Source organism: Gallus gallus, chromosome Z (assembly GCF_016699485.2).
Source record: "Gallus gallus isolate bGalGal1 chromosome Z, bGalGal1.mat.broiler.GRCg7b, whole genome shotgun sequence".
Classification (NCBI taxonomy): Eukaryota; Metazoa; Chordata; class Aves; order Galliformes; family Phasianidae; genus Gallus; species Gallus gallus.
Window position 1 is genome coordinate 32,802,626 of NC_052572.1, and position 13,495 is coordinate 32,816,120.

Sequence of the window (13,495 nt, forward strand, 5' to 3'; positions counted from 1 at the left end):
ATTATAGATGGATATGGAAGTAATGGCTCAGAATGTACAGGTCCCATAAAAGGTATACTCCTGTCATACTAAAAAGTTGGTGCTGTCAGACCAACTTATAACACAAGGGATGCTCAAAAATAATGCCTTATATTTTATTATCTTGGCTCGCAATGTCAGAGGTGGATGTTGGTGGTATGGCAGTAGAGGTTGGACCTTTTACCAATATTCCACTGCATGTTGTTGTCATGTGACAGATGGCAGCAGAGAAGCAGCTTGACAGAGTGGCATCTAACATGGAAGTGTGTCTGAAGCAAAGGTGTGGAACTGAATTCTTTCATGCAGAAAAAATGGCACTCACTGACATTCACTGAAGATTGCTGAACATTTATGGAGATCAAACAGTGGATGCAAGCACAGTGAGGTGGTAGGTGGTGTATTTCAGCAGTGAAAACAGTGATGTGAAAGACAAGTCACGTTCTAGATGGCCATGCAGGCTCCTGTTCATTGTTGGCAAAAATACATAGCTAATGGTGGTGACTATGTTGAAAAACAGCATTTTGTAGCTGAGAATTTGCATGATCAAACAGTATAATTGTGCTCTTTCTGTCTACTATATTTTCCACTGAAATAATAGGAGGCATTGCTTTCAAAGCTACCTACATATAAACAACCTAACTTTCATTAATTTATCCTATGAGATGTTTTCCACATCTAAGTTTAGCTCAGTGGAATTTTTCTCACCATTCAGCCTGTACTTTTACCTATAATTAACTGTAAGCCATAATTCTCTTTGTTTCTTTTCACCTCAAAGGCCTTCAATTAAGATGTATGATTTTTTTTTTTTACTTTGAATTCAACATGATTTATTTCCTTGCATATCAAAGTACTGTGGTCTTACCTCAATTTCATGTTCCTTTCCTGCTTATCTAAGTCTGAAACTCACAAAAAGGCTCAAAATATGCGAACATAATGAAAAGTACATGCAGAATTTTATGCTATCTCATAATCTCTGCAGACTGAAAGTGCTGAGTTTCATGCAGCTAAAATCAAAGACGGTAACTCTAGCTAAATATAACACTGTACATATTTATGAAGAAAGATATGGCCTTAATTCTGGTATTTCTTCAAGAGTACAACAGCAATCATTTCTCTCATTTACTTAAGAAAATCAACAATGAGACAGTTCTTGTAATTAAATTACTAATGGAAACTAATAAAAAAAATTTCCTCAGGTACTATTCTAATCTTGCCACTCTCTCAGTAGTGTTTGAGACATGCTGTTTGATTCTTGTTGTAGGTTTGTTAGTTTTAATATATAAAAATAATAAAAAAATCCATAAATCTAAGCAAAGATAATAAAAGGATGAAACCCTGATCTGACCTAAATTATGAAATTCACCTTTATCTGAACAAGATCAAGGTTTTCACCTGTGTGTTAGCACTTCTGTGTACCTGATCAAGCTTAATTTACAGCTAAGAGTAAGAGGGAAAGTAGGGATAGGGGCCAGACTTTAGAACAATAAGTGAAGATAAAACGCTATGCTGCCTGATAAAACTATGGCATTCTTACATTAGCATCTGGGTAATAAACATCAGTTATTGAGGCTTTAAATTGCATAGAATCTGAAAAATATTAACCTTTCATAGGGAGAAAATCCAAAAGGTAAAATACAGTTCAGCACCTATTAAAAAAAAGTAAAAAAAAAAGTGCTTATTAAATGCAGGAAATAAAGGACAAGCAAGTTCTTGCAAATTAAAGATGTGGAGCCCAGTCATTTCAATCCCTTTCAATATGAAACAAATCACTCACACTGGTCACGAAGACAGCTCCCTCTACACTCAAATTATTCACTTGAAGATAAGCTCCCATCAAACTCTTTAGGGGTTTAACTAATTTACTGCACAGATACGGCACGTCTGTTGTAATAACAGGTAGGATGTATTGGGGTCGACCATTTATCAGAATTAGACTTCTTTTTTCAATTCGCAGTGAATTATGCTGCCTACACTGCTTCTCTTTCTCAGAGCTTCCCATCCCCTTACGGCCCCTAATGTGGCAGGCAAACAAAATTGACAGTCTCATCTTGTCAACAAGGGGTGATTCTCCTGAGAAGCCATTTAACTTTGCAGAGGAAGCAATGTATTAATGTGCCTGTCCCAGGAATGTTAATCATCTTCAAGCTCTCTCTAACTTTGACATGAACGAAATCACCAAATTTGTTTACTAAATGAATCGTAATATGCTAATAAGAGAGCATGACATATATGGTAAAGCCAAACAGATGGTTTGTTTACTCCACTTTGCAACTTTATAAATGTTGTAACTCTGAAGATGTTAGTGAGAATTATTGGTTTGTTGGCAGTGGCAAACATGCCTTTTGCATACTTAATCAAGAGTTAGAGTCAGAAAACAATTTGTCATCGCCACGGAATGCATAAAAAATGCTAACATTCAGATGGCATTTGGGGAATTAGGATAGCCAACTTTTTGAGCAGACAGTTGGGTTAAATGCAGAACTGATAGCTGATGGCAGTGTTTGCTACCCTATAATTTTTAATGTAAAATCTGACGGGTTCGGGAATCTTGAAAGGCCCAGTAATTCAGTACATACCTGTTGAGGTGTTTAGTGAGATGGTCCTTACGATGTGAACAGTATTATACTTTCACAACAGCTGTGTGTGCTCAGAAGCATCGAAGTCATGTCGCTCTTAATATATTACTATTGTTGTCCATTAAAGATCAAAAGATATTACAAACAAAAAGTACAGCCACTGGCTCACTTGCCAAAGTTGCTTAGAAACAATGAAAATTGTGTTGCAACACTTCAACCTCAAAATTTACTAGCTGCCTGGAAGAAAAGCAGACTCATTACAAAATAGCCAGCACTCTTGTCTAATATCCAGACTGGACGAGAAAATTTGGAATAAAAATGTGTGCCTAATGGAATATTTCCTAGGTGAGCTAACAAAATGTACTAATGTTACGTGCACAAGAAGGTGATCATATGTGGCACATGGTCCTTCCATGGAAATTATTGGTGTTCAGCAACTCTAACAATCAGTCCAACTGACATACTCTGTATGATTTACATATTCCCTAAGGTGGAGTTTATCCCTATACCTGGAATTCATAAAAGGTTTTGCACAACAGTCATGTGTTAGATGCTCATGTCCCGTGTACCGATCAGTTGCTGTCTCTAACGCAGGGAGCACTTCCCCTTAAGAAGTACTGAGGAAACATAGAGTTAGAAGTGAATGAATTAAAATTTATTTTAAAACTTAAATCATATAAATACTCCATGACTAAGTTTTATAATCGGAAGTTCTCCGCTTTTATTTTATTTACAAGTGCCATGCAAAATTTGATAATGTTGCAAGAGTTTATGCAAAGAGTCCCTTCAGTTCAGCATCCCACTTATGAATTTTACCATTTCAAGCTTTGGAAAATGCAAATATGTCAAGATAAAACTCAGTCAGTACAGTTAACTTCCTCCAGCTCTGCTCTGAAACCAACTATTCTCTCCCATATATTGATGCACAATAGCATATTACTTCATGGTTTGCTCAGAAAGTTCATAAACTCTTTGCTAATTGTATAATAAGTTCAAATTCATAATGAACACTCAGATGCAGGATAGTTTCACCTGATTTTGGATTCCAATACATAAACATTCTCTTCTGGTTGCAAAGCAAGGGCAATATTCACTCCCACTGCTTTCTTTGTCTAAAAATGCTGGTTTTATTTATACAATACCAGAGGAACTATAAAACTAAATATGATGTGGCACTTCAACAGGGTTCCTCTATTTGTAATTTTACATTACTAAATAAGTATCCCTTTCAGGTCAACTAATAGCTGATTATCCTACAATCTCCCTTCACTGACACCCCAACTCCTGAGTAATTTCAATCCTCCGAGATTCTTCCATACATACTGTTGCCAGCAGTTATTAAATTCTTAACTTTTTACCCATCCACAGGAGACTGTGCAAAGATATCTAAGGGAAGTATGAGTTCAGCTTGCTGTCCAAGGATTATTTTGGAAGAAACATTAGCGGCCGTCCCAGCCTGGCGCTTATATCTCATTTGAAACATCTACTCGTTCCTGACCAACAAAGAAAATTTCAATAAAGTACTTTTACTGGTTTAACAGCAGTGAGCTCCTGGGATTGTCAAAGTGCTCAGTCTTTTCCGAGGAGAGAAGGAATCAGCAGCTCAAATATAATTAACCTTCCATTCTCAATGCAAACTGCCACGCACAGGAGCTCTGCAGTCTATTAGTGAAGTTATAATGGCCAACAGGCAGAGGCAAAATTGGTCAAAAAGTTGGCTGCTGCTGTCATATTTTTAGAATTATGATTAATGACACTAATAATGTGGATGATTACTGATATGTGTATCTCCTGCAGTTTATCATATTGCACTGGCTGCCTACGTCCACAATAAACATGATGCTATCATTTACCTCTTTATTGAAGGCAATCCTTCTCTTGAAGGAGCACATTCTAATTACTTTGTAATGTTTTATGTCTTAAACATTTTGCAGCTCTGGACCTTGCCAACTGCTTCATGTCTACCATTGATTAATTACAGAATGTTTAATCAAAATTTAGAACCTAATGCAGTCATTTATGAGTGTGCTACAGTGCCAAGGTAGTTAGGCTGCCGTCCCAAGCTTGGAGAGTGTTGGGTTCAAAATTAAATCCCAGAAATGTGGAAGATGCCAAAGATTTTACCTTGGTGATTTGAGCTTAAAATCTTACTTCAGTTGATGAATGACAGGCACCCACCCAAAATAAGAGGTCTGTCTTGTGCATGTATGTGTGCTCGTATGTTCCTATTACATCTTCCTTCTTCTTCAAATGTCTTCGATTTTCCCTTTATGCCATTGTTGCTGCAGTTGCTTCTCAACTCCTTTACAAGCTTTCCTTGCTGTTAGAGCTTTTTCAAATGCCAGTCAAGAGAGTATAGTTTTGAAGTGGTTAAACAAGTGAAAAATAATTTGCAGGGACAAATACATAAGTTTTTTTTTTAATGTGGATTTTTATGGTACTGTCATACAACCATTCACCGTTGAAGTTAAGTGTTTTTTTAATACCATTACTGAACTGCTGAAATGGATGCTAATATAGCTTGGAGTGCTAATGTCAAATCCTGGTAATAAAAAAGACAGACTGCTGAATGAAATAATTTCAAGTAAAAAATAGAACAAAAGTGCTCTCACTCTCGCTCTCTACTTTTATTGAATTGGGACTGACTGAGCCAATTGCTTTAGAAGTCTGTAAAACACAATTACTAGTGAGCTGACTGACCCAGCAGTGCCCCTTCTGTGACAGAACAGACTAAAAAGGCTGCAGAATTAGTGCTACTCCTCTATCTGGCTATCAGACCTGAGAGACTTCCAAGGCAGGATCTGTTATCCTTCCTGCCAGGACCTGCTGCCGTCCCTCATCAAATCTTGATTCTGCATCTTGCATAATATATCATCTGCATGCATCTCCTCCTTGGAACAAGGGCTCATTTACCTTTTCTGAGTGGGAATCTAAGTTTTCTTTCAATCTGTTGTATTTTTAGATCTTTATCTACCAACATAGCTAAATTTAGGTCTCTCAGTACACACAGGCACACAACGTACATACATGTGTTTGGACGATATTTATTTCCACATTTTTTGTTACATATGCAAAAGTAGAATATAAGATTTATGGGCAGCAAAATTAACTATTTCCCATTTGTATTTTCAGTTGTAAGTGGCTGAAGAGTAATTGCTTTTTTATTTTGGCTTAACAAAGAAAGGTGGGAGGGGAGAGAAAAAAAGAGAGACAAAAGAGGAATAGAAAGGAAAAAGTGTATTGAACTGGAAATGGGCAACATTTTTCCCTAGTTAATAAAATAAGCAATGAAGTTTGTAAAATACTAGAGTGAGAATCAGTAACACTGGAAAAAAAAACCAATATAATTTACAACTCATGTTTCAGACTTCAGATAGCTTGGCATGGAATACAATTTAGGTTTGTTTTTTTTCCCCTTTCTCTTCCAAACAAACAAACAAACAGAAAATATAAAAGTTAAGTTACAGTAAAAAGTAAAAAAAAAAGTCTCCTTAGAACAATCCCATCTTCTCTTTCTCTCCTTCTACTTCCCCAATGCAAAACAAGCCACTTCATGTTTATACACAAGGCCAACAAAGTCCTTCAACCCCTTCTTTTATTTTTTTTGCATCAGTGTACATTTTTGGGAAATCTAAAACTCTTTAATTTCTCTTCCAAGTCCATTTAAATGAGGCTTGCAGGTGCCTCATGGCAAAAATGTTGAATTATTTCTTAGACAGATCTTTTTCAGTAATGCTTTTTAGGGCAAGCTTAAATGTGAAATAAGCTCTTAATTAAAAAAAAAAGAAAAAAGAGAAGAGAAGAGAAGAGAAGAGAAGAGAAGAGAAGAGAAGAGAAGAGAAGAGAAGAGAAGAGAAGAGAAGAGAAGAGAAGAGAAGAGAAGAGAAGAGAAGAGAAGAGAAGAGAAGAGAAGAGAAGAGAAGAGAAGAGAAGAGAAGAGAAGAGAAGAAAAGAAAGAGAAGAGAAGAAAAGAAAAGAAAAGAAAAGAAAAGAAAAGAAAAGAAAAGAAAAGAAAAGAAAAGAAAAGAAAAGAAAAGAAAAGAAAAGAAAAGAAAAGAAAAGAAAAGAAAAGAAAAGAAAAGAAAAGAAAAGAAAAGAAAAGAAAAGAAAAGAAAAGAAAAGAAAAGAAAAGAAAAGAAAAGAGAAAGACTTCCTTAGTACAAAGCAAAGTGCTAATTTAAAAGATGGTGGTGGGAAATAGAAGGCACTACTAAAAGCCTTAGATTTTTGTTAGATGTGGTGGGCTCAAAAGTTCTGTCAGGAAGTCTCCAGTGTTCACTGTTAGTACAATCATCTTGTGAGGAGCCGTAAGTGGTATCACACCCAAGTTATCCCTGTGTGTTTCCTTAGGACCTAGCAGGCTGTCCAGGGCAACTCCAGTGCCACTGGGAACCTCTCATGTATCCCTGTGGCACATGCGCAAACAGATCCTGCTGGAATACCTACAGCACTGAATAACCACTGACACGGCACACCACGTGTGGCTGTTGCTCCTAAAGAGAGGCACGGGACAGATAGATCACGCACAGAAATCTGGTAGTCCCTGCCCGCAATTCTCAACCAATCTATCTGGGCCATGACCTACCTTAACTTGTCAAAAACCAAGGGGATAGGAAAGCAAATGAGCTTTGCTGTACTATACTGGTCGTGCATTATGTAATGCTACTTTAAAAACTACCCATTGACCTCACAAACCCTAAGGACAAGCATTTTTGGGCTGAGTTCAACTGTGGACGGTGTCTACTTTTGTCTAGATATACAGGCAGGACTGATATATTGTCCACCAAAACTGTTTCAGCTGTCATGAGCCATCTTTAAGTTGTAATTTATTCCCCTCTTATTTTTTTCAAGGTCATTTCTAGATCTAAATTTTCACATTTTCAGCTAAACTTAAGTTTAAATTCAGATATGACCCAGCATAGTCCCAAAGTTCACATTCTAATTCTCAGTCCCAGTCCCAAATGTGGGTGTGGGAACATCATCACCATTAAGTAAAGAACAAAATGGCCTCATCCTGAAGCAATCTTTGGTTAGATGATAAAATCAGAAGTAAGGTTTGCCTCTTCAAGTGACAGTTTCTCTTGTCTGACAAACAAGCATAAATGAATGCATCATGTATGCATATATGATGGTTGTCTTCTAGGGTCATGGACACCTTTGCCTCCAACTTGGACAACTATGAAGACTCACGGTCTCAAATTTCTATGACCACTGCCCCTACAGATTTTCTTTGCTATCCTTGCAGATGTTGAGAAGCCACTTTGACAATCAACGTTCCCCAGTAGGAAGTGACAGCATAACTGTGATGATGCCTGAGAGGAGACAGACTGCTTTGTCTGTTCTAGAGAATACATTCTAGAACCAGATATGTCTCATCAAGCACTGCTGTAAATCTATTCTTCTACCAACTAAACCTTAAACACTCTAGGATTCAGAATTGTTCCTTTGCCAGACATTTTCAGTCCTTCCACCCTAGCACATTTCTTATAGGCATTTATGTCTGCTGACTCCTCTCTCCCTGCTGTACTAGCAGTTCCTGTGTTGCTGAGCCTCTCCAAATGATATGCCTTGGAGAAGCAATAATACCTTTCCATTGCCATATTCTCCTGTTTTTGGTTCTTTCCATCTTGTGCACAGGTCAGCACGAAGAGCAGAAACAAACTGTTCCCTGACATGATTTACCAGTTCCTTTCACTCCCAGGCTCCTTGAATGCACACCTTGCATTTGTTCACCACTCAAAGACGGTACCTCTTATACTGTCCCTACTAAGCAATACCAGAAGCAGAAACTGTGTACAAAGATTAGCTATTTTGCATCTCTCCCAGCTGAGCAGTTTCACAAAGTTTCATCCCCAGATGTCCCAGCTTTTCCATTCTGACAGTTCCTATCCCTTTCTCTGACATGGCTCAGCAGCTCGGTTACCTGTCTGCACACTGCTTCTCTCCTTCCTCTGAAGCTGTAATTCCAAAAGGCGGTAAAAGTGCAGCTATTCTTGCCACAGCATGTCTTTTTCAGCCTTTTATCATACCTCCCCAGACTCCTCCACCTGGATGCTGTGTCTCTGAGGACGCAGTACCTTTTTCCATTTTCACTCATCTGTTTTCACTCATCCATTTTTTCACTCGTCATTTTGGGAGTAGAGTCCTAGTGCTATATTGTATCTAGGAGATAAAACTTCCCCCACTGTTGCAGAAATTCTACTGACTTCTGCTGCAAAGTTTAAAAAAACAGCTAGAGTCATTCTGTGCAGAAACAAATGTAAGTAGATGCTTCACTTCCCCTGCCTCCAAAGGACTTTAGGAAAGAATCCTCGATTTTCTCCCATTCTCTGGAGAAGTGTTTTGGTTCTTTCCAGTTGTTTCCCATGAACTGAGGGGCAACCAGGATATTATGAATAAGCATTCATGTTCCCAGTGCTGTCTTCTCAAATAATCTCTTTCACTGAACATTAAACACACACAGTCTGTGCAGGAAACTGAACAAAACGAATTAAAGATTTATACTATTTGTCACAACACATAACAGGAAAAATTGCTCAATGTATGTCTTGCTTTTAGCTAGTGATTTCTGTGCTTTACCACATGCTTGCCACCTGTCCGAATCCTGGTGTGGCAGTTTAAGTAAACTTTCCAGGTCACTGAAAATTCTTTGACTTACACTGTGAGATCACATAACAGGATATTTTGCACTGCACAAATATGTCTTCTCGCTGTCAAAATGGTACTATTTTGTGCACCAAAAGAAAACAAAAAAATGATGGCAGCAGATGGTTTCAAAGAATAACAACCACCACCTCCAAATCAAACCAAAAACAAATCAATAAGTGTAGTAGGAAAAGACCATGCCTGAGTTGATTCTGTTACCTTTACTCACAGAATCAAAGAATCATAGAATCCTTAGAGTTGGAAGGGACCTTTAAAGGTCATCTAGTCCATCTCCCCTGCATTGAACAGGTACATCTTGATCAGGGTGCTCAGAACCTGGTCCAGCCTCATCTTGAATATCTCCAGGGACAGGACAACCACCACATCTCTGGGCAGCCTGTTCCAGTGCCTCACCACCCTCACTGTAAAAGACTTTTTCCTTATATCCAACCTAAATCTCCCCTCTTTTAGTTTGAAACCATTTCTCCTTGTCCCATCACAACAGATCCTGCTAAAGAGTCTGCCCCCTTATTTCCTGTAGCTCCCCTTTAGGTACTGAGAGGTCTCTCTCAGGTCCTCCTGCAGCCTTCTCTTCTCCAGACTAAACAGATCCAGCTCTCTCAGCCCGTCCTCATAGGAGAGGGCTTAATCAAGCCCTAAAGAGTCTCATATAAGTAGGGCATGATTAATTTCTGACTTTTTTTTTTAAAGAAAAAAATTTGTAGCAGTAAATTATTCCTATGCATTCAAATTTCAATTCTGCTTCTCTTGTTCTCATTGGTGAGTATGCTGTCTGTCAGGCAGTCCCTCAGTGTTCAACATGACTACTCATGAAAGAGGCTAATGGTGGCAGAAAACATTTCTTTATGATCCAGGTTCCCTTGGGTGAGGAAGAGTTATGTGAACATTAGCAATGGCACATGTCTTAGTAACTCTGCAACAGGAAACCTAATGGTTCATACAATTGTATTGGATATGCAGCTAGTTTCATCAAGAACTGCATCATGCCCAGAAACAGCCGTATGTATGTAAATATATTTATATTTAAACAATGTAGAAAATATCTCTTTTGTTTCCTGACAAATGGCTCATGAAACACCGAATGTCTTAAAATGCTTTTTCTTTGTTCTTATTGGAAGAAATTCAAGCTGTATGTTACAGCTACTTATATAAAGGGGAATCCTAATAGTTATCATGGATCAGTGTGTAGTATTTTGAAGCTACCTGTTCCAAGAATTGAATGCATTAATAGAAATTGATTCTTTAGGAGGTTATCTGTAAAAGATTTCTACCAATAGTGGGATGATGAAAAAAAAGGTTGCTGTTTTGTCAAGAAGGTGACAACAGGAGGCAGGTAGCAGGTTTCTCTCATCTTCACCTCCCTTGAAAATGTATGCAGTGGTTCATCATAGGTAACTGATGGTAATTTATTCCAGCGCACCTGTACAGGGCTGGAAGTCAGGTAACCTGACAAAAAGTGTGTCTCTGCTTTTTCAGTACAGCTACACAGAGGCTTATATCCACACAAATGTAGTTCTGGAGATATCAGCAGGTTTTAATAAACCACCTACAGATGTTTTGCTCCATACAAATCAAGGGGTTTACATGTCTGAATCTGCACTGATTTAACTAGCAATCAAATGGCATGATCACACTTGGCGCCAAGAGTTGCATCATATTTATTTATAAGTCACCCTAAGCAGATATTATTTCTCATTTTGTGGAACATACGCACATGCACGTGCTGTGGGAAAATTTTAAACCAAATCTGAACAATTAATATTCCTACTTTAGCAGAAGAAAGACAAAGTGAAAAGTTCTTGCTTCGCTCCTCCAAACAGGTACACTGAAAATTAATATATTTTGTGTACGAGTGAAAGGGAAATGTGGTGATGTGTCATTCCTACTGCTGAGTTGTAGCCTAAGAAACACAGATGTTAATAGTGCCACTGCTGAGGTGAAATGCGGATTTAGCTTTCACCTAGGGCTGGCAGAAAAGATGTCTGAATTTCTCCCTAAGATCTGACATAGCTCCTCAATGAGAATTACTGAGATGAGAAGAATCAATAGGCCTCTCATTACATTTTGTCCATACACTTCTTGGCTCTACATTTCCTGAGCACCTGCACCTCAGCGCTGGCTTCAGGGACCCACCACGACTATTTTTTCATAAGGCAAAGGCACTCTTTGCTGTGGTAGGTAGGCACAGATGAGTCTGGGATGCAGATCCCAGAGGAACCCAACAGTCAGGGCCAGGCCCCTTCTTCTCACTCATAAGCAGACCTCTTCTGAGTCCAGAAATAATTACCTTTTCAAAGAAATTCTTTCTATTCAAGTGCAAAGTACTCACATGAGCTTTTCTTCCCTTCTTTCTCTTTTCCCACTAAAAACTACGTTGGAAAAGGCATCTTTCTGTTTAAAAGCAGACGAGACATTGCTCCTAATCACTGACATCAATTTCAATATGGTTTCTGTTACTACTTACTTTACACTGCCTTTCTGTAACAAGATATAGCCTGTATGTCTTGCCTTTAGAAAAAAGGACATTTGAAGTAAATACAGAAATAGCAATGAATGAAAAGCTAATTCAGGGAGTGGCTGGTGCAGAATGGAATAAAAAATGATTTTGACAAGTATAGGGTTTCCAGAAAATGAGAGAGAGTTGCATTTCTCTTCATGGGGAGAGGGTCAGAGACATAGGTATGTATAAAGTCTGATGAGTGCTGTTACTTGTAGATGAGAAGATGAATTAAAAAAACAGCCCTACTGAAAAAACAAACAAACAAACAAGAAACCTAGGCTCAGTAAAGCTTGGACATTCAAAAGCACTATATTTTAATTTCTAGAAGGAAAAAGAGAAGCAATTACTGGGACAGTGACAGTAAGTGCAGGGACTCTGCTGTGCTTTCCTCTGCCCTGCATTGAAAAAATGTGTAGGATGGGGACTTGTGAGTCTGCAGATTATCTTGATCCTCATTTATTAAGAATAGAAGCACTTAGTCAAAGATTTCAGAAGATACTCCAATCATTCCAGCAGAAGAATACTTATACAGGATTTGGCCTGGGCACAGATGATCTAGGAATGGTGAAGCTGATTTTAGTCAAACCTTAATAGGCATTGCTGCAGGATATGTTCCTGCAGCAACGAAGATGAAGAAAATGAAGAACTGCAGCCATGACACATGGATAAAAAACCCTCCTTCAGTCAAAGCAGTGCTGTGTTAGCTCCTAGTGCGACCTGCTGCCTCTGCTAATTAGCTATGTGTCTTGCAACACTATCCTCACAAAGCTCCTACAGCAGCTACCACCACTGTCAAGAATTCAGAGTTCTTGGATGCAAGAGATAGAGGGAGTATAATCAAACCTTTAACTGACTAGAATTACACCAGCAGAAGATCTTAAGCGTTGTCAGATGCCATTACACAAAACCGAAAGAATCAACCAATGATATTTATCCCCACATAAGCTTTTGCGGTTTTTTTTGAAACATTTCCCTAACTAGTTATAACATGATTATTAGTATTATTAATATAATTGCTAGCAATATTACTAACAAAATTATTAATAATAAAGATTAAAACCTCTCAAGACAGCAGGCTATGAGATATCTAGAACTTCCACTTCATTGACAAGATAGTACTGAAAAAATAATTTGATTTTAATTTGCAAAGCAAAGTATTTCTAGGCTTCTTTAGCTTGTTAAGGATCACTTGATCATGTGAGCGCTAACACAAGCAAATCATATAGACTTTTTATAATGTCTCTGAAAGAATGAAACAGTAATACATAAGAATTTTTATCGAGGAGTGTTTACTGTGTGCTTTAGGTAGCTATTTCTTATTTCTCTTACAGCAATTAATAGCAAAATGCTTCTGAGTTTTTAAGTGAAATTGATTTAAATGGCTGCAAGAAGTTCTCACTTTGCAATGTCTTTAATTTAGTTATCCAGTTATCTTTGAGGTGCTGTCCACAATTTGAAGAGATAGAAACTGTAAACTTATGCCTCTCTCTAAAATAAAAGCGTATATGTAAAAGGAATATAAGCAAGAAATAAAAATAAAAATAAAATAAATAAAAAAATAAGAAGTTGCATGGAAAAGACTTTAGGGTGATTAAGCAGCTTGCAAAAAGAACATAGATATTTGTCCCTCAAATCTCTGAAAGAATTAGCAAGAACTATGACAGTTTTACTTGATTCTTTCAAGATCGTTCCAGAAAAAAATTGCAAATCAGGAGTGATAATGAATGTGGAAAAA

At 37.8% G+C, this 13,495-nt stretch overlaps 1 protein-coding gene across 13 annotated transcripts in view; it reads right to left on the bottom strand.

Annotated features, from left to right (window-relative positions):
* BNC2 (basonuclin 2) overlaps window positions 1–13,495 on the bottom strand; it is a 372,426-nt gene that overhangs the window by 37,372 nt on the left and 321,559 nt on the right. For 2 of the 13 annotated variants that reach the window (XM_040656248.2, XM_040656249.2), the window contains exon 6: window positions 1,621–1,664. The exons of the other annotated variants lie outside the window; for them this stretch is intronic. In XM_040656248.2, the coding sequence (XP_040512182.1) occupies window positions 1,658–1,664 (7 nt within the window). In that variant the 3' untranslated portion in view covers window positions 1,621–1,657. The remainder of the gene's footprint in view (window positions 1–1,620; window positions 1,665–13,495) is intronic. 13 annotated transcript variants of the gene reach the window in all.